At 44.7% G+C, this 21,884-nt stretch overlaps 1 protein-coding gene across 1 annotated transcript; it reads right to left on the bottom strand.

Moving 5' to 3' along the window:
• Positions 1 to 816: 816 nt before the first annotated feature.
• On the bottom strand, positions 817 to 21,494 carry IL10RB (interleukin 10 receptor subunit beta). The gene is made up of 8 exons (XM_056858214.1): positions 21,485 to 21,494; positions 16,109 to 16,302; positions 11,524 to 11,669; positions 9,214 to 9,371; positions 3,854 to 4,020; positions 2,934 to 3,084; positions 2,140 to 2,282; positions 817 to 1,113 (listed from the first exon to the last, which is right to left on the bottom strand). The coding sequence occupies exons 1-8, from the start codon at positions 21,492 to 21,494 to the stop codon at positions 847 to 849; spliced, it is 1,236 nt and encodes a 411-aa protein (XP_056714192.1). The 3' UTR covers positions 817 to 846.
• Positions 21,495 to 21,884: the final 390 nt, after the last annotated feature.

The raw sequence follows: 21,884 nt of genomic DNA, 5'->3' as shown, positions 1-21,884 counted from the left end.
GTTGAAAAGCCCCATACTGAAGCTTTCGCCCCAGGAGCTGTCTGAAAGAGCACCAATGATCTGTTCAGGATTGTAGTAGCAGAAGGCTGAAGCATCTGTCCTTCTTCCCAGCTCTTGAATGGGGCTTTGCTGCACACGTTTGTGTACATGGTTTCTCATACAGATAAGGATGAACTTAACTGTCTTTGCCTTCATGAAGAAATAGCATGTACAGTTCCAGCTGGGTGTGGATGTCAAGGCTGTTGCCCCAATCCAATTTTAATCATGCATTAAAATGGTATTTTCAAAGGAATAGTTGGGCCAGAAAGTGGGTAGAGATGTCCATTCAAATACACATCCTACTAAAAGCAGGGGACTGTAGACACATGCATTTAGACATGCTCACTATTCCTGTTCCAGCGAGCACACACAAGCCTGCTTTTACAGTTGGGTACCTTTAGCTGAATAAGAACAAGTGATCCTGAGAACATTCACTGAAATACATAGGGTGAACTTTAAAACAAATGTGGATCAGAACACTTAAATCCTTTTTAATAGGAAAGATAAAAATGTCATAGTATTATTTTGCCTATGAAAAATTCTAATAAAAATGAATTTGAACTAGAAAGCACAACAGTTCTAAAAAACTCTGAACTTTTCATGTCAATTATGCAAGTGCAATCTGCTTAATAAATATTTTGGCTACATTTTGCTGTAAAATACGTGCTTCATTATTATAAAAATAAACCTTTAAATTGCAGAGTTGCTATATACAATCTTCTAATAAAGCTTCTTAGAGCTGAATACATGTAAATTTTGATAAAACTATGCAAAATTACAATTTTCAGATTGGTAACATGTGAACTATTAACTGAAGCTTTGTAAAATTCCTTCAGAATGCGGTGCATTGCACCATTCAGTATGAACAGTGTGCAGAAGTGGACAGTCTGAAACTTTTTTGGCCTCAGAAATTTCTTTGGAGTTTTGAAGCTGCTGCTTTGCTTTGTTCAGTTCCTCCTCAGATTCATCAGTACCATTTTTTGAGATCTCTGAAACAACAGTTATCTTCTCATAGCAATAATCTTCTCCTTGTGATGCAAGAGACTGTGAACTGTAAAAAGGCTTGCTTAGAAACTGCAAAGAAAAAAGTTTTTACATCACTGACAAATATGCACAATTTCTGTGTCTGTCTACCTCCACATGCCTGTCTAACCTTTTGAGCACCTGTGCTGAGTAGCTTCCAGGGTCACAGGCATATCCTAATCCAAGACCAGAAGAAACACCACTCATGGCGCAGCATTTTGCAAAGCAAATAGCCAAATATTTCTTAACCAGAGGCTGCTATTTTTCTATCACAGAATATGCATGATCACAGAATATGCAACACATTCACCTTTGCAAGCATTATTCTAAAGCATAGGCAAGATCTTTTAATCTTAGAGGTTTAAAAAAAAAATTCTTATGCAGAGCATAAGGATAAGCTGAGAGACACGAGGTGCTTTCGGTCAACCAAAGGTAAATTTTCACTTTTTTTATATGCCATTCTAAATATCCAGGGCAGAGCATAAGACTATAGAACTGACATTCTTTGAAGGCTACAGCTTGGGGTACATAAGCTATCTCAGAGCTCATTCCTGAGCCCTGCAGTGGCCGGGAATGGTGTGGCCACGGCACCGCCGCACCTCCAAGGAGGTTTCACGGCTGCGACAAGATAAAAAAGGGGCATTTTTAAAATAAAAAAGTTAAAAGGGGAGGGGAAGCTCCATAGAGAAAAGCAATGCTGCGCCAGTAAAAACCTGGCGCAGCACCACTGAGGCGTAAGAGGACGTTCCCAGTTTGAAAGGGGTTATGAGGCTGCCTACCAGCAGCACCACCCCTGAAACGTCCTGGGAATGCCTCCCAGGATACTGGCATGAGCACTTGCCCCAGTAGGATGCCAGCAGGAGGCTGAGCCAGCATCCAAGGGCCACACTGCCACGGCAGTCCTGGGAGGCCAGAGCAAGCGGCACTACGCCGGCATCCATGCCAGCTTGCATGGCGCAAGTGGCACAAACACTGGTGTAGTGGGCTGGTCACCTCCTAAGCCCATTCGGCCCTCTGGCTCAGGCATGGGCTGTCAATCTGCCCAAGTATATTTTTGCAAGGTACAAAAGAACAAACCTCTTTGAAATGCTGTGGCAAAGAATATGAAGGATGGAAGATGTATTTGACCTGCTGGTACACACGTAAAAACATCCAGCAGCAGAGAAAAAATCCTATTAACCCTGATAGTAGGCCAACAGTCAGCAGCATTGAACTTATACCTGCAAGAGGAAAAAAAAATGACAAAAATCTGAACTATTCACTACAGAGTATACATATATTTTATGTCAGGAGCATATAATTGTCCAATCTATCACTATATTGTTCTGAATGTTAATTACCTCAGAAGGCACTACATAATAAAACATTACAACTATGATAATATTTCTAACTGATAATATCTGTGCTACCATCAGGAACAAGGAAACCTTTTAATTGCTGTAGGTTTGTGTTATCAGTCATTGCCAGATCTAATGGAAGCTCTCTATTTTATATACATAAAAACAAAGACAAGTCTAATACACAACAATCTATTATAGCACCAAATCAGGGTCTATATAATTTCTTCTTTCGACCTGAACATTGCATAACTGTCTCCAATTTTGGCTCTGTTTCCTAATAACAAAGCCAACCACCAAAGCTTTCGACCAAGGCTGCAATTTCATGATCACTTACTTGGGTGTAACCATTGAACCAAGTACGATTTCTGATTCAACATGCATAACATTGACATGCATATTTATAACTGTTTATAGAAACTTTATTTTTCAAACAACAATACTGCCCTTTTTTCCAAAGAGTAAGAAAAAAACAAGTGTACATAATTACAAGAATTCCCTTCATGAATACACTTTTAATTATTTAAATACTACCATTGTCAGTTGTTGCAACACAGGACATTTTGCTCCACTGTCCTGTTTTATTTGATTCAGGAATTAATGCTCGAACGTGAATGCAATATGTTGTCCAGGGATCCAGGTCTGATAGTTTTTCTGAATCATACTTTATATTCACAACTTTCACCTAGTAGAAAATAATGTGAAGACAGTGAATTGACACAGTCAATTTAACAGTGTAGAATTTAGAATTTAACAGTGCAGTCCTAGCTTTGATTTACACATGCTCAATGAGACAGGATTGCTACTGAGTTGATTTATGCCAGCAGACATATACTAGCTAGAATGATACTCCAGTCCTGTGGATCTACGCAGGTTAAACAATTATATAATATTATGCTGGTGTAACTGTGATGCTTAGTCTTCCTGCAGAGGCTCATGGGTCGTTCTGGACCCCAAAATTCTCTAGATTTGTGCCCCTCATGTGTACTATTGCCTAATAAAGGGCTTGTAGCAACCAGTGATTGGGCTGTGAAAACCTTTATTATCTGTAATGTTAAGTTGTATATTTTCTGTTATAAAACGGGCATACTTATACTGGCTCTTTGTTCATCTCTTGCGCTACATCGTGATATAATTTGGCTCTTTAAATATAAAAGACTGCTGATTGCTGCTCTACATGATACTGACACCATATATCACTCTTGAAACACCCTCAACACAAATCACTACCAGGGACAACCTCTATACAGACAATACAATGGGCTTAATACCAGGCTCAATTATTAGCTGGAAATTTCTGACAAACTAATCTAGGGATTAGCACTGGCAAGAATCAATCCTTAGCCGTTCAAACACAAAACTCAGTAGTTTTTTTTTCTATACTTTTGAATGTATACGGGCACCTCCAAATCCCACACCAGGAAGCCACATTCACAACTGCCGGCAAGCCTTACCTGTTCATCATAGCCTTTCTTCCAGACTAGCATGCTGTAAACCATATTACCGTAAAAGTGCTGTATGGGCCAACTGGTACCACTCTGTTGAAAAAAAGGACCTCTGACTTCTACATACAAAGCCCTAGGTCTTGATTCAACATGTACTTCAGGGGGTCCAATTACTGCTAAAAGAGAGGGAAGAAAGCAAAATGCAACTTGTATTTTTCATGTTGCCTTTGGAGCCCTTTACACATGCAGCACTTTATATTAATCAGGTGATTTTTGAGGGATGAGAAAGGAACTTTGGACATACCATGAAGGTTCCTTCTATTTGAGGTAGAGGAGGACATCCCGATGCAGGGGTATTCCTTCTCCCATAATCCCTGGAGGCAGGATATCAGGCCATTGTTTCAGCCCCTGAGGAGAGGCAGACTCTCCCTTCAGTTCTTTTCCTGCCCAAGTGTCAAGGTGTCCTCCTCTCCTCAAATGGCAAAGCGACACCCCTTTATATACTGAAAATGAATCCCATCGCATATAATTTAGGTGTGAGGAGGGGCAGTCATAACCAGTGGGCAACTGGGGCAGCTGCCCCAGGGCTCCATATTGTGGGGCTCCCAACCACCCACAGCCCTACACCTACAATGCGGAGGGGGGAGAGAGAGAAAGGCTCTAATGACTTCTGCTCATGCCTGCCCCATTCAGGGCTTAGGCAGCCAGCAGTCACTCAGGCCACCGAGGCTCAGGACGGCAGCAGTGGCTCCTGCTTGCACTGAACAGGGTGAGGGGTACCCGTTAATTGGCCTTGGCATGTAGGTTGGGAGTGTGGGTGCAGCTCCTCCTCCTCCTCACTTCCTTGTGTTCCATTGTTTCCTCCCTCCCGTGAGATCGGGAATTTGATGGAATAAAGGCCGCCAAAATACCTGCTGTCCCTCTGGGGGTTTATAAAAGTGCTATCAATGTGTTGAGTCAGCATGTTATAATGTTTTAATAGTATTTCATTGTATTTTAATTGTAGTGGAATGTATATTACTATGTTGTTAGCAGCCCTGAGCCTGGCCCTGCCAGGGGAGGGCGGGATATAAATAAAAGTTATTTTTAGTAGTAGCATGGCAATGATTCTGGGGTACCATCCTGGTCTTTTGCCCAAGGCCCCAGATTCATTAAGTCCACCCTTGGGTGGTAAGACTCTACAATGGGCTGCAATGAATCTGGTTGTTACAAGAGCACAAAAGTCCCAAGAACAAAACAGAAGAGAAAATAAAATCAAATAAAATGTAATAAATTTACCCAGAGTGGTTAAATGAAGACTTTCCTAACTGTTAATGAATTGGCAAGTAGGAGGACGTCTGTTCTGATTGACAAAATTACAGGGTGAAGAGTGATTTGTTACATGAAAATCTAACAAAGAGAAGTACAGGTACTATACACTGGTTTGGCACAACTCAAGTGTAAAACAGTGTGGAAGTCCCAGGTTTGGCTAGGCCATAGTGAGTTAGAAATCTCAAGTCCTTGTTTATTCCTGGGGGTGGTGGTACGGAACTTCTTAGTGAGTGCTAATTCAGCAGTTTCACATTGGAGTTTCCTCCTGATATTCTTTTGTTAGAGTACTAGGACTTTAATATCTGCAATGCAATGTTCTGAAAAACTGAAATACTCCCCCACTGGTTCCTGAAAATTGTGGTGTTTAATGTCAGCAGAAGGGCATTACTCATGCAAGATGATGTAGATCACACTGGAGGAAGAGCAAGTGGATGAGCCCAGGTTGGTTTGGTGATGTGTTATTGGGTCCTGTATCTATTGTCTAAATGTGTGGGGACAAAGTGGGCATTTTGGTTTGTTGCAGGATTATACGCCTGCTTTTGTATCCCTGTTGGGTGGTTCATCACTAAGAAACTGTTATAGGTTAGGAGGACTCCTGTAACCAAGGAACGGCCTTTTACCCAAGGCCTGTGTGAGAGAAGCATTATCATATAGGTGACATCAAATGGTGTTTTGCTGTTATCATTTTTGGGTCTGTCATGAGTCTCACCCGCAGGATTTACAACAGATATTTTTGGAATTACAGTACCCACTGAAAACCTTAAAAAAACTAACTGATAAACCCAGACTGGTATTCAGAAATAGCCGGCTAAAAAAAAGAAAGACCCAGTAACATAAGAAAAAATGATAGAGCATCAAAAAACACATAGCTTCTTTGCATTCCCAAAATTAGATTCTGGGAAAGGAGAGAGCAATGTTCACCAAATTTGCCTCCAAGACCAATATTACACACACGAGAAAGTGCAAACCAAGTAAGATAATTCCATAGAATGGAATGTAGAGCAACCTCAATTTATACATCTGTCCAAACCAAAATCTGAACTAATCATGGTTTGGGCTAAATGTACTGGCAAACCTAAGTTTAGAACTAATAGTCTGCTTTATTTATTTTTTTATCTTCTCAGTCTGATTTTTTTTTTATCTTCTCACTCACCCTGTTTCTATGGTGTAGGGGCCTCTGTTGACAGAGTTAGGGTTAAATTATGAATTGTCAATTTTGGCATAATTCCAAACTGTAGTTAGCTCAAACTGTACTTGGCAAACCATGGTTTCTGATGTTGATTGCCAGCCAGCTACAAACAAATGTGCAGCCATTGTTTAAACTCTCATGAGTGTGGTTGTCTATGTATGAGCCACATCATGAGCAACGGACTCATTTGCTGTTCTTCTGCATCATAAAAGAATGCCTCCATGTTTCTCATTTCTCCACTGCACATTTCTCATAGCTGATCCAAATGATATAGAAATACAGTGTAGCAACTTGAGTAGCTGTTAGGGAGAGTTCTTTTCTTTTTTCTGAGAGTGAGGTGTCACTTTTTACATTCTTCCGTGCGCGTGTGTGTGTGTGTGTGTGTGTGTGTGTGTGTTTAGGTGTGACCTCTGACGCGTCAGTGTGGGGGATGGGCAAGCCTCTGCCCTGGGATGGGTGCTTATCAGGGGTATGCAGAGAGCCTGTTTTTTTTCTACAGAGTGGGGTGGCAGGGTGGGGGGTGTGGGCCCCACTTTCTCTGTACAGGGAGGGGGAGAGGGGCTGAGCGTTTTTTCCCCCAGTCGTTGGGGGGGGGGGTGTAAAGCCCCTCCGAGTGGTGTAAAGCCCCCGACTCAGGGGGGCTCCAAGGGGAAGGGAGGGAAAGGGGGGAGCGGTTCCCAACTCGCCGCTGCCGATCACAGCGCAGCCTACCGGGGGGAGAGAAACCCCTCTTTCCCCGGCCTCCAAGGGGCCAGGGCCACTCACAGCAGGCAGAGGGCGAAGGCGCCGGCCACGCCCTTGCTCACCAGGAAGCTGCTGTCGCGGCCGCCCGGGCCAGCAGCTCCTCGGCTGCCGCCCCACCCAGGCGTCGCCACCGGCCACTCATGCTCGGCCCTGAGGGCTACCCAACCGGCCGCACCGCTACGTCTGCTGTCTCGCCCCCGCCTCCGCTCCACGACAAAGTTGGCTGCGGTGCGGCGGAAACTTGCATTGAGGCTGCGAGGAGGGGCGGAGGAGGGGGCAGACGTGACGGCTCCGCGCGTGCCCACAGAGAGGGCTCGGCGTGCCGCTTATGGCACGCGTGCCATAGGTTCGCCAACACGGTCCTAGGGTTTTCCCCAATACCCCCCTCCCTCCTGCTGGCTCCTCCCACCCCTCTCTCTGACTCTTTTACCGCGGCTGTTTTGAAAAAAAGCAGCAGCTCTGGTCTGCGAAACCAAAAAAGTACCTCTAGAGCACCGCTTTTAAACGTTTGCTACACTTCTCTGCTGTGTGCCTGTAAAAGTTGTATAGACCCTGGCAGAGGAGAGCCTGACGGTAGGAAAAGCCCACGCGGTGTTTTGTGTGTCCTGAACAGATAAGACCTGTCCTTCTCTCCTCTCTAGCCTGGGCAGAGACAAGCAGCTCTTTTTTGGCTGGGGGGAGGTTGGGAGGATTCACAGCCATTCTTTTGCTGGGGAACCGGGGGGCTGTTTTAAAAATCTATCCGGCTTAGTCTGCCTGCCTGCCTGCCTCTCTCTCTCTCGAGACCCCTTTCTCTCTGTCTTGGGGGCTGGGTGAAGGGCTACGCGGCCTATAACCTGCTTATACGACTAAAATGGGTCGGGGGCTTCTCTATGAGTCCCCCTGTTCTACATCCATGCTTGAGGATCTGGCGGAGACTCAGCTGCATATTCTGATGGGGGGAAATATTCTCTCTCTCTCTCTCTCTCTCTTCCCCTGTGCTTGCATGTGGAGCTGGTTGAAAATCTACACGCCGCGGCTTCTCTGTGTATAACGCTAGGAGACAAGCCTGCTGGGAAAAAAACCTGTGCCTTTCAAAATCTTAAGTGGTAGGGGCTTCTCTCCTCTCTCTGGAGAGCCAGGGAGGCTCCTACTGCCTAAAAACACTTATGCATAAGCACCCTCTGTCCTGAAAAGAAAACTCTTAGTCCAAAAAAAACCTATTTGGGAATCTCCTGGCTGGAGGTGGAACGAGCTGGAAAAACCACTCGGAGGGGCTTTACACCCCCCAACGACTGGGGAAAAGAACACTCAGCCCCTCTCCCCCTCCCTGTACAGAGAAAGTGGGGCCCACACACCCCACCCTGCCACCCCACTCTGTAGAAAAAAAACAGGCTCTCTGCATACCCCTGATAAGCACCCATCCCAGGGCAGAGAGGCTTGCCCATCCCCCACACTGACGCGTCACAGGTCACACCTAAACACACACACACACACACACACACGGAAGCATGTAAAAAGTGACACCTCACTCTCTCAGAAAAAAGAAAAGAACTCCCCCTAACAGCTACTAACTTGTTCTATTCATTAAAGCAACGTGGGAGTTAAGCCATCGTGGTGATAAACCATGTGTAGACCAAGCCTAAATCTCACAGATTTCACTGAGATTTAACCTTCAGATATGTGTATTTAGAACTGGATAGGGATATGTGTGCGTGCTGTCAAGTCCCAGCTGATTTATGGAAACCCCATAGGGTTTTCAAGGCAAGAGACGTTCAGAGGTGGTTTGCCATTGCCTGCCTCTGCATGAACTGAGAGTTTTTTGAGAGAACAGTGGCTGGCCCAAGATCACCCAGCAGGCTTCATGTAGAGCAGTGGGGAATCAAACCCAGTTCTGCAGATTAGAGTCAGCTGCTCCTAACTACTAGACCACCCTGGCTCACTACACCGCACTGGATAGGGATGGAAACTATTAAATGTTTAAATGATTAAACAAATAAGATTATTTACAATTTAAATAATGTTCATAGTAAACAGTTGCTTCATTAAACAACATTTTCATCCCTAGAGCGGGAGTGCCCTGCTGTTAAGTTAGACAGGACCAAACCACACTGTGTCTACCAGTGGAATAAAAGAAGAAACTTACTATCTATTGGTGTAAAGGTGATGCTTTTCCAGTTTGACTGTTCCTTCTCAGATTCAGTTCTAACTCTTACAGTATAATTACCAAGTAGAGGTATACTTGACATAGTGCACTCTGTGAAAGCAATTCTTGTGCACAGATTAACGAATTCACCAGAATGTCTGTAAAAGGAATGTTAAAAGAACCAAGGTAAGCAAATCCTTCCAAAGTTAGAAACCCTAAAGCCTTTGCCCCACTCAGTTTTCTAGAACAGTGGGTCTTACATACTTTCTTTGCAGAACATGAGCTCTGCCTATCAATATATCTAATTCTTAACCTTGCCATATCTGAAGATACTTAAATCAGAGATTGTAGCTGTGAACGGACAAGCCAGATCTTTCTACAAACCTGAAAAATACCCCAGATTTGCAGAAAAACATGAAATTAATGCATTGGAGGGGGGGGGGGTTAAAATCCCTCAAAATGATAACAGGAACACCTGTAGCTTTAGGAAACAGATGCCCAGTGGCCGTTGCTAGGCAACCAAAACAGTTTTGCCAGCATTCCAGGGTTGGTTAGGGTCAGCAAAAGGCATGGGAAGGGGACATGGCCCTTTCCAGAGTTGTTTTGGCCTTTGAGGGAAGACTCAGCAACCACTGGGCAACTTGCAGCCACATAATTTCTATGGCTCACCCAGAACTGGCCATTGTGATGAAGTGCTTAGAGTTTCTGACTAGGATCTGGGAGATCCCGCTTGGAATCCCTGCTCTGCCATGGAATCTCACTGGGTGACCATGGGCCAGTCACACACTCTCAGGTTAATCTACCTTATAGGGTTGTTGTGAGGATGATATGGAAAAGAGGAGAATGACATAAGCTGCTTTGGGTCCCCATTGTAAAGAAAAGCAGATATCGATGAATTAAATAAATCATAAATATAGCTGAAGATGGGGGCAGATAAAAGGTAGGTTGCTTGGTGAGTGGGAAGGAAAGGTGAAGGATATGGGGGCTGCAAGGAGGAGGGAAAGAAGAAATAGTGTGGGAAAGGGAATAAGGGGAAAGTGAAGTGCCCCCCGCATCTCCTTGTCAGTTCCCTACTGTACACTTGGGCTTGGCGGCCAGCACCATACAGAGTTTTCCAAGGACAGGCTGCTAGGGTAGGGAAGGAGGGAAATCTAAAGACAGGGGGGCAGATAAAGGTAGATTGGCTGCAGGATGGGGAGGACAAAAGGAAGCAGGAAAGGGGGAGAGTAAATAAGGGCTGTCAGGAAAGGAAAAGAGTGGGAGAGAGAGAAATTAGATGCCCCCGCAAGTCCTTGCGAGTCTCCCACTTGTTGTAATCTATTGACTTTGAAGATTTTATACTCCTAGCCAGTTACCCATCAAACCTTCTGGGCCATTTGTAATGCAAAACACATTATTATTCTAGATCATCATTCCAGTAGAAGGCAGTGAGAACCTGCAACTTCTTTCAGGCAACAGTATCTTATTCTTGTCAGAATAAACATCTCCCTGTTCAACCATTACAAAGATGAGAACTTTCAACAATTCCCAAAGAAAGGAATTTCCAGGGGACCTCAGTGCTTGTAAAAGCCATGGTAAAATAGGCTGCATGGAGAAAAGGGAGTGGAGGATTAGTTACTCCTGCTTCCAACCCAGAGTCATGCTTACCCTCAAGGAGGAAGGTCATCAAGACCACCCTCAGTAAGACATTTGTTCGGGGTTATCATTATTTCACTGCCGCCCAAAAAGATTTGCTTAAAAGTGCACTCTTGAAAGAAGGCAAGGATTTTTTTTTGTTCCCCCTTTTCCTGTACTCTGTGGTGTCCATAAATAGAACATACATCAAAGGCAGTTTTTCTTAAACACACATCATTTGGGTTCTCCACAAAACCAGTTTATATATTTGCTACAATACATAGCAACTTCCGTTTTGTCTTTTACGGCAGTGATGTGGAAAGAGGGGCATGTGTGTGTCAGGAGGGGCACTAATTTATGGCAAACACAAACATTTTCCCTGGATTTTTTTTATCTTAAGCCGGTCTATTTTTTATCTTAAGCTGGTCTATTTGGAAGTCAGTCCCATTTTGTTTCAGTGGGGCTAGTATGCTTAGGATTGCAGCCAATGTCACTGAAACATCATGTGACATTCCCTGTGCATGTGAGTAAACTCAAATATCAGTCTAAATAGTAAAACAACCTATGCAGATTTTCAGTTGTAAAAAACTGACTAGTTCCATAACACGAAAGATTCTTGTTCTGTAAAAGCTAAAACAAGAGGTACAAGCTGTAATTTTTAACCTATCTTCTACGTAAGATTTGTTATATACTTACTTTTGATACTGGACTGTATAAGTCATGTTTGCTTTATGAAATGCAATTGGATCCCACTGGAGAGTGCTGTTAAAAGTAACTGAATGAACTCTTACATTTTGAGGCTCAGGTACAATGCCATGTACTGTAAATACAAACATAATATACTATATAATGTGTAACACTGAAGCTCTTTCACAAATTGGAAAAAAAATACCATTAAATGAATTGCAGTTATTATTTATATTCTCTTGCTGCACTGTGCTCACTAAAACACAGTCTCACTTGTAGCAGTCCATCTTAAGAATCCTGAAATATTGAAAGGAATAAATGCGCAATCAATTCGAGAAAACATTTATAAAATGATGTATAGATGGCATTTAATACCTAAGAAGATTGCAAAGATTTATTATTATTCATTTATATTAATAGAAGATGTTTTATGAAAGTTAAATGAATTTATGATAGTTAAGATCAGACCAATTACGATGGGATGAATACTTTATTAAGAGGCGGAGAGAGGTGATGGGGAAGTCGTAAATTTTCCTTTAATTTGTTTTTTTTTGTTATGAATTCAAGAAACCATAACAACATAGAGTTAGAATTTTGAATTTCATATTGCTTTTATTGTTGTTTACTATCATGGAAAATTTGTATTATAAAAACCAATAAAATTATTATAAAAAAAAAAAAAGAATCCTGAAATATTTATGTCTGGTGGCTGCAACTTAAAAGGATATTGACAAATGTAAGAAGAAGAAGAGTTGGTGTTTATATGCCGACTTTCTCTACCACTTAAGGCAGAATCAAACGAACTTACAATCGCCTCCCCTTCCCCTCCCCACAACAGACACTCTGTGAGGTGGGTGAGGCTGAGAGAGCGTGACTTGCCCAAGGTCACCCAGCTGGCTTCGTGTGGAGGAGTGGAGAAACGAACCCAGTTCACCAGATTAGCCTCCACCGCTCATGTGGAGGAGTGGGAAATCAAACCCAGTTCTCCAGATCAGACTCCACTGCTCCAAACCACCGCTCTTAACCACTACACCAAGAGAAGAACATATACATGTATCAAAGAGGTCTAGAAAGGAAGTCATGCCAAAAAACATAACAAAGAAAATTATCTTACAGAGTATAAGGGGAAGTGAGGGTTAAACAGGACATTTAGTTTTCAAACCTTTAAGAGATATAAAAAACATGATACACCATGAAAACAGTTATTTGAAAACAGAATGAGGACTACCAATACTACTGCTAGGCAGAGGGAGGCTTTTCATGCAGCAGATTTTGGCCATCAAGCAAAAGCAAATTGAAACTTATGTAATTGTCCAACTTTTTGTTTAAATTGTTTAAATGAGAGACAGCATGGCGTAGTGGTTAGAGTATTGGACTAGGAGGTGGGAGACCCAGGTTCAAATCCCTACTCTGCCATAGAATCTTGCTGGGTGACCTTAAGCCAGTCGCATGCAGTTAGCTTAACCCACCTCACAGAGTTGTAGTGAGGAGAAGGATGGGCCTTGGTCTGATCCAGCATGGCTTTTCTTATGTTCTTACTGCCAGTCCTTGACTGTTTTCAAAACTAGGAGATTTACCAGGCAACCCTGAGCAGAGTTACAGCTTTCTAAGACCACTGACTTCTTCTTGGGACTGCACTGACAGTGTTTTTGAAAATGCAAGAATATGACAAAGTAAAGATACATTCTTAAATAATAGCAAGATTTGTGCTTTGATTACTGCTGATTATTTTCATACTTTGAAAACAACCAGTTTTATTTGGTCTTATAAAAAACAACATCAGGGGTGTTGTGAATCATGAGTGAATCATCAAGGCATTTAACCACGTTGCATTTTCATTTTCATTTTCTTTATTTTTTGTTTTCATTTTGTTTTGTATTCTATTTTTTACACATCATAGCTGCTACAAATCAAAATTAGAAAATATGACACCACTTTCACAATGCGCCTGTCTTTCAGATAATTGTTTTCATTTTAGCAACAGGGAAAATATCATATGATAGTTTCACTTTACTTAAGACTTTAGATTAATTTTTGGTTATTTGCAAATAAAAAGTGTGGGTGTTGGAGAGAAAATGCCATAAAATAGTCATCATGAAATAGACATCATGAAAGAACACTCTAAGTAATGAAAATTAACCACTTAGTTATAATGATCTATTGAATAAAAGTGATTGCAGGTATTCTTGAGGACATAATTAGACATTGGCTAATTAAACATAAGGCTGGGAGAGTCAAAAGTATTTGACAGGAATTTTCTCTGTTAGATATCTTTGTGATTATAAAGATGCAGTTTAGAAAGAACCTGACTGCACTAGAATAAGGAAATCAGATTCATAACTTTGACACAGGTTGGCAGTTCATTAGTGTCTCATGATTAGTTAGACCCATAGCAGAAAGGATCTATTTACATAATGTGCTATCTTGGGATAAGCCCTGACCTCACTTCAACATTAGATGTATTTATATATTCAAGGATACGTACATAAATATTACCTTCCTAGATCAGTATTCAGTTGCTCTGATGCCAACAGATGCCCCTGAGAAGCTTGTGAGCAAGATATAATGGAGACAAATGTGGTTCTGGAACTACATTATATCTGGAACTACAGATATAATGCCTCCATTCATGATGTTCCACTTATCTGTTCTATATTATTTTTTAAATTATTTTTAAAAATTATTTTAAAGCTTTTTTTTACTCAGGATTCTACAACTGCCCCCAGCAGTGTCACACACATCTTCTAACATTCCTTGTATTTGTCCCAAATTTTTGTAAAGTATAGCAAAGGATGTCCCACAGAGGAAATCTCATAAGTAATGCTGTGGCCATTTCATTTTCACATTTCCAAACAGAAAGGCAAAAATCTTTCTCTTGCCCACTGGTAGGGCAAGCTCGTTGGTCAAACCAACAGAAGTTGGAAAATGTACTTGCAAACATTAGACCAGGAGTCCCCAATAACCTTTTGGAGCCTGGATGCAGGGTGGTTGGTACAATCTTAAAATGGCTGCTGTAGGAGGCGGATCCAGCCACAAAATGCCAGGAAGCTTGGTTATATATAACCCTTAATAGTACCTCTTCAACATTTAAGGCACAGGTTCTGTTTAACAGGATCCATTTAATCCACACAGCCAATCATTAGTCCTGCTGGGCAAAAGCCCCACCTAGCCCTGCTCATTTTGTAAAGCACTTGGTGGGCACCAGGAAGATGCCCACAAGCACCACCACGTTGGGGAGCCCTGCGTGAGAGAGTTACACAGTGGCCGGTTTTACTTTGGCAGCCCTGGAGTGTCTCCAAAATTATTTTAGTGCTTTAGACTGTTAACTGATGCTGTCGTTGTGATGTGTTGGCTCCTTTTATCTTCGTTAACAACTTCTGTCTTAAGTTTACAGCATGTGCTTTAATTTCCGAGGATGAGCCAAGTTAGTTCCTTGCAGCAATAAACAAACAGGAGTCTTGCAGCACCTTAGAGACTGATAATATTTATCCCAGCATAAGTTGTCACCTAGAGGTTGCTTTTTCAGCTGCTACTCACAATGCCGGTCCACGTAAGTCTATGGTAGAATGCAATTTTGTTAGTCTTTCGGGTGTCACAAAAGTTGCGCTTGCTGTATAGTGCTACAACTCGTAAGGCAAACAGACCTGAGCTGATTATAACCACAATGTTGCAAAAAGGTCTGGCTGCGATTGCATCACCCTATGAGCAAGAGCATTGGCATGCAGGCACCCGCATGAAGGGTCATAAGAGGGCATGAACACGGCAGCTCCATAAAGCCCACTTGGTCACCTCGACCAAGAGCAGCAGGTAGGGAGGTGTGCTCTACATAGGGTTGCCAACCTCCAGGTACTAGCTGGAGATCTGCTATTACAACTGATCTCCAGCCGAGAGAGATCAGTTCCCCTGGAGAAAATAGCAATTGGACTCAATGGCATTGAAGTCCCTCCCTTGCCCAAACCCCGCCCTCCTCGGGCTCCGCCCCCAAAATCTCCAGATATTTCCCAACCTGGAGCTGGCAACCCTACCTCGAATGTCCCAGTGGGCCCCTGAGGACTCCCAGAATTGCAACTGATCTCCGGACGACAGAGACCAGTCCCTAGGGTGGCCAACCTCCAGGTACTGGAGCAGAAATTGCACATGTACTAAAAATTGCACATGCACTACAAAAAATTGCACATGTACTACAAATTGCACATGTACTACAAATTGCACATGTACTAAAAAAGTCAAGCTTAGAAAAATATAGTACCAGGCTCTATGAAATGCACATAAATTTTAGTGAAAATTGAACATAAAATTGTGCATACACATACAATTTAGGTGTATTTCATAGAGCCTGGTACTGTATTTTTCTAAGCTAAACCTCCAGCTGGAGATCGGCTAGCACAACTGACCTCCAGCCGGTAAGAGACCAGTTCCCCAGCTTGGCCAATTGGACCTTCTGGCATGGAAGCCCCTCCCCTAACCCCGCCCTCCTCGGGCTCCGCCCCCCCAACCTCCCGCCGGGGGCGAGGAGGGACCCGGCCACCCCACGTGGGCGTCGGGTCGCCGTGCGCACTTGGCAGCAAGCGCGCCCAGCCCAGCCCCGCCTTACCTGCCCAGGCGAGGCAGCCAAGCAGCCAGCAGCGCCCGGCCATCGCCCGGCCCGGGGAGGGGGAGAGTCGCCCTGGGCCCCTCCGCGGCCGGCCAGCCGGCCAGGCCGCCCCCTCGGCGGCGCGTCCTGCCGCGGCTCCCCCGCGCCTCCCTGCCTGGCTGCGCTCAGCTCGCCGCCGCCGCCGCCGCTTCCTCCTGGGCGCCAGGTGAGAGCGAGCAGGGGCCGCCCCGCGCCGGCCCCACCCCTCCTCGCCCCCGGCGGGAGGGTTTGGGGGGCGGGGTTTGGGGAGGGGCTTCAACGCCCTACACTCCTGTTGCCCAAGCGGCCCTTTCCTCCAGGTGAGCTGGCCTCTTGTCGGCTGGACGTGAGTTGGGCTGGCAGATCTCCGGCTGGTACCTGGAGGTTGAACCAACGACAACAAGCGCTGATGGCACCCAACTTATATAATAATATATAATAATATATTGAATGGGATTGCACTGATATTATTATATAAGTTGGGTGCCATCAGTGCTTGTTGTCGTTGGTTCAACTTCCTACTGAAGCATGAGGTTTTGTTTTGAATTCTAGTACCTGGAGGTTGGCCACCCTAGGGACTGGTCTCTGTCGTCCGGAGATCAGTTGCAATTCTGGGAGTCCTCAGGGGCCCACTGGGACATTCGAGGTAGGGTTGCCAGCTCCAGGTTGGGAAATATCTGGAGATTTTGGGGGCGGAGCCCGAGGAGGGTGGGGTTTGGGGAGGGGAGGGGCTTCAACGCCCTAGATTCCTATTGCCAAAGCGGCCTTTCCTCCAGGTGAACTGGTCTCTTATTGGCCAGAGATCAGTTGTAATAGCAGGAGATCTCCAGCTAGTATCTGGAGCTTGGCAACCCTACCTCCTGTCTTGGTCCCTTTCCATAACAAGTACGATTTCTAAATGTTTCAACACAATAGACTTTGTTCGTAGTAACTGAAGGCTGGGGCCCCTTGGCGGCTTACGTTTAGAGCTGGAGTTTAGTACTCCAGAGAACAAGAGTACTGGCTAAGAAAACCAGAGGGGGAAGAGCAAGTCCCACTGCCCCTGCTGCCCCTATCTCCGGGCGGTGTCCGTATGCCTCCCCAACGCCGCATCAGCCCTGTCCATGCAGCTAGTTCCGGCTCCCCACGCGGTGCCAATGCTGTCTGTGCCTCTGCTAAAGTCTGTTTTCTGGGCTCATCAGAATAAAAAGCCCTCACCTACCCGTTTAACATACGGGAGAGGAAGAATGTCTATTAAGCCTGTACCCAGCCGGCACGTCAGTCAGGAATTTTGTTAGATCAGCCGTGCCCAAGAAGGCTGCTCCGACGCTCCGGTTTTAAAAAGTCAATTCCCAAAAGCCCCAGCAAGAAGAAGCATATTCTTCCACTCAAGGGAAGAAAGAAAGCCTCAGAACTGTAGCTGAAAAATCCCCCACTCTTTCTCCGCCAGCCCAAGAAGCCAGCACCGTGTTTGCATATCAGGAAAGGGGAGGGGGAGGCTGCGGAGAGAGAAAGGGACCCCCCCCCCGCCAAATCTCTCGCCCTCCTGCCTGCAACAGTTTTCACAACATCAAAAGACTCCCGGGGGAGAGGAAAGAGGGGAAGGTGGGACAAGCTGTGCTTTGGTTTTCTTTAAAAGTCACCAACGGCCGGCATGCCCCAGCACTAAGCAGAACAGCCTGGAGGCTGGCAACCATCCATCCCAAAAGCAGTCCCTTCCCCAGCCCCGCAACGAAGGTGTTTGCCCTCATGCTCAAGCATCCCGAAAGCAGCAAAAGAAAGAGCGCCCTGCTTCCCCAAAAGCAGCCTCTGCTCAGAGCTGTGAAGTCAGGAGAACTGCTCTTAAGGAGGAAATGTAGAAGGCTCTTTCTGCCCCGTCACTTAGGCTGCCCACACAGGGCCAGTTTAAGCTCAAAAACAGCCGCCAAAATGCACACTGTAATCAGCCTGTGAGCAACTGTTTCTGGGCATACGCAGTGCATCTGAGAAAGTGAAACGCATGAACTTGAAAATCCCCTGCCCCTGCCTGGGAGTCATTACTCCTCCGGCTCCTACACGTATCGCTGTTGTTCCTGCAGCCTCCACAGCCCTCCCCCCTTCCGAACCTTCGTGTGAAAGCAGGATCCGTCTCACCGATCCAAGCTTTCCACAGACTCTTCCTATAACAGCAGCGCGAGAAGCCACTGTCTGAATGGAAGCCTCGGTATTCCAGAAAGAAAATGGTTTGAGCAGCCCTCTTCCATCTAGAGCACTGGTTCCCAACCAGGGGTCCGTGGACCCCCAGGGGTCCGTGAGAACTAAATTAAGGTCCACGAAACAAAGTTCTAAACCCATAATAAATTAATATTTTCAATTAAAAGCTCTCTATTATAAGAATATATATTTAAAGATTATTCTAAGTTTAATGTTTAACTAACAGTTATGATTAAACTTTATTTTCAAATTCTCAGAATTTTTATTTTGAACCTTGGGGTCCCTGCACCGAACAAAAAAGTCCCAGTGGTCCCTGGTCAAAAAAAGCTTGGGAACCACTGATCTAGAGGGACAAGCCCCAAAACGTACATGCTGGGCAATGGGCAGACCAGACGTTCCCAGATAGGATCCCTGGCAGGAAAGCCAGAAGAAGAAAGGCAGAAGCACCCCTGGGGGGGAGGGGCCCTTCCTGTGGATGCTGACTGCCCCTCAAGCCAGGAGCCAGGGGAGAAAGGAAGAGGCCCAGCGGGGGGGGGGGGGGCATCTGAGAGGGAAGATATAACTGAACTGGTCCCTCTGCTTTAAGACTGAAGCCCCCTAGGAGCCTCTAGTTAGAATAATGGTTGCCACTGGGGCCCAACATCCTGCAATTACCTGCCCGGTAATGTTCCTGAACCCCCCCCCCCCCCAGGAATATTGCATCGGTTGTAGCTGCTCTCCAAGACTCAGGGCCTATACGTCACCAGGGAATTCAATAACATCTGAACTGTTTTTTGCTACATGCCAATCTGCTTGAAATGAGTCCAGAAACCAGGCTTAGCAAACGCCAACAGCAAGCTTCAGAGAGGAGGGGAGAAGGTGACAGAAAGTGTGCCGTATCCAGACCCAGCAAAACCCAGCAACCCGTGGGGGAGAAAAAGCCCTTTTTGAATGGACAGCTGAGTGTTAAGTTTCCTGAAGTGTTCCTGCCCTGATGGATGCTAGAGGAGATTACTGTGGAAAATCACTGAAATGACTGTTGTGTAAAATTCTGCTTCTCTCCCTTGAGGTCTGCAAAATTTTTAACCTACCCACCCTGCTTTTGGGGCCAACGGGAGTCTAATACGCGACTGCTTAAAAGAAATGATGGGCTCTTGTACTGAAATGAAAAATCTGTCAAAAATACTGCTGGAATGGATCCAGACTTTAGTTCCAGCTCTGTCTACATCACATCACTGGCCCTCTTTTGCTCCCTTCCACTGGGGTCTGTCTCTCTTTGAACTGATATATGTCTGGCCACCCCTGTTACCCAGGGCCAAAAGGGGGGGATTTACAGATTTAATCCCTACCGTCAACCAGAAGAAGTCTGAGCCCCCTCCCTTCCAGATTTTACCCCTCCAGGAAGTGCATCCACCTTTGCAATAACCGATCTGTTTTCCCCCTCACCTTTTATCAGCAAAAGTGTTCCTGCAATGCCCCAAGTCCCCCAGTGCCCTGCTGTGTGGCATCCTCCTGATGCAGACTGAGGAAGAAAAACAAAATGAAGGGAGAAAGACTGCCGCAGCTATCCAGAGGTGAGTGACAGGCACTGGAGTGGAAAAAGTGGAGAAAGGAGGCCAGCCAGGAAAACAAGGAACAAGTGGGCTGAAGACATCTTTCCTAGCATCAAAGTCAGTTCTTGAAGGGTCCAGCCAGCATCTAGTTGGTTGTTTCCAGATGCGCAAAGATTGCAGACACTCACACCCCTGCTTGGAAACGGGCTTCCCCATTTTTCACTACAGCCTGCCAGTTTTGGGGGATGGGGTCTGTCGCCATGTGTGCCTTCCTTGCCCCTGGTGTGAACCTAGTTTTCGTGACTTTGATTGGGGGTTTGGGAAAATGAAACCTCTTCTTGTGGACTGTCTGGATGACCTTTGAGTACATGTTATTTTTTGGGTCAGAACTTTGCTTGCAGATTGTTCAGTCTGTGCAGCACCTGGGATGTGCTTGAAAAAGGAGGAAAGCACCCTTTTGAGGTTTGGGAGGCTTGGAAAGGTAATAAGGCTTGGCAAGGACTTTGCAGAAATTGCCACCTCACAAGCAAAGAGAAACATATTTTGGGTTTTGGATCTGTTCTCCTGATGGCCGAAGCAGGCAAAGAAGATTTTTGAGGGTTTGAGGAAGTGGACAATGGTTGCTTATTAGGTTGCGAAATATTAACTCAGTCTGTCAATTGCTCTCTAGAGCATAACAGGGTCACTGTTTCCTGTGTGTCAGAAAACAAGTGAAGGGGGGAGGAAAGTCCTCTATGAAGTCCCTCTATGTCAACAGTTTCTACATGCAAGAAATGAATGAATTGACTTTTGAGTTTTCCAGGTTTTACTTCCAGCCACTCCTGCCTTTTGGACAGAACTCGGTGGCTATAAAAACTTTTGCTATGGACATTGCTTTTCTACGTTTTCAGCTATATTCTACAGACATTAAGTGCACTTTATCTTTCCAGGCCACATGGACTTATAGGCCTCTGGAACTTTGCTTATGCTCTCTATATTTTTTATCTTCCTGATGTCAGATGAAGACTTCTTCAAATGTTTGCCTTATCTTTTGTTCCTGTGGGAGTCATTTGGGGGGTCTCAAGCCCCCTGCCTGAGACCGTGGATTTGTCTCTCCCACCCTGCATTAGCAAAGGGGGGGGGCTTCAATACGTTTCTGTTTGTGTCTCAGACTCATTTTGTTTTACAGCTCTTGTGAAAAGACTCTGGTGATTTTTAGATCTGGTTCTGTGGCAGTCATGCCTATTCTACACTGCCTGAGTTCTCTGGTGTTTTGGTGTTTCTCTTTGTAATGATCTCAACTGTATGACTATTGTGAAAGGTTGTGTATGTTTCCATTCAAAGTTGACAAAGGACTTTTGATTTTTGGGATGCTTTGTTTGAAGAAAGGATAAAGGGATGTTGGTGTTGTTTTATAAAATGTACCAATGTGGGATTGATGTTGCTGCTATGTATCTTGCATTATGCAATGTCTTAGAAGTCTATGTGTTCTTCCATTAATGTATCTTGTTCAAATGTGTTCCTGCTTCTTCCAACTGTCCTTCCTAAGTTGTGTATTTTTCAATAAAGCTGTTTTAGGGACCTCCAGGAATTTCCTGGAATTATTGCCCACAAAAAGGTATTTTATCTGTGGCGCTCCACTGCCTGTGTACATAAGCAGGTGCAGGAATCTCACCTTTAGCCATGAGAATCTGCCCCCGTCCTCTGTCTTTTCTCTGTCTTTCCTCTTGCCTTCAACGGACAGAGTCTGCATAAGCACCCACACACTCTCCTATTCTTTAAGTTGTAATGTTGGCCAGGCCTAGTTGGCTTCTTAATGCTGTTAAATTGTTTGTTGGATCTATTGTAAGGGCCTTTGTATTTCAGAAGACAACAACTGGTTTATTGCTGGATTGTTTGTTGGACTTCAGTAGCAAAAATTGACGTGTCTTGAGATGGGATGTATTTTATTGAGATCAATTGTTAAGAATGTATAAAATGACCTGAATTAATTGTGCCCAGGATGGGAATTAGAAAGTTGGTCAGAATGAGAATTGGGAAGTCGATTGAGTGAGTGGCGAGTGGGTTACTGAGAT

This window comes from Euleptes europaea, chromosome 12, assembly GCF_029931775.1.
Source record: "Euleptes europaea isolate rEulEur1 chromosome 12, rEulEur1.hap1, whole genome shotgun sequence".
Taxonomy (NCBI): domain Eukaryota; kingdom Metazoa; phylum Chordata; class Lepidosauria; order Squamata; family Sphaerodactylidae; genus Euleptes; species Euleptes europaea.
This window is presented reverse-complemented; position numbering and strand designations above follow the sequence as displayed.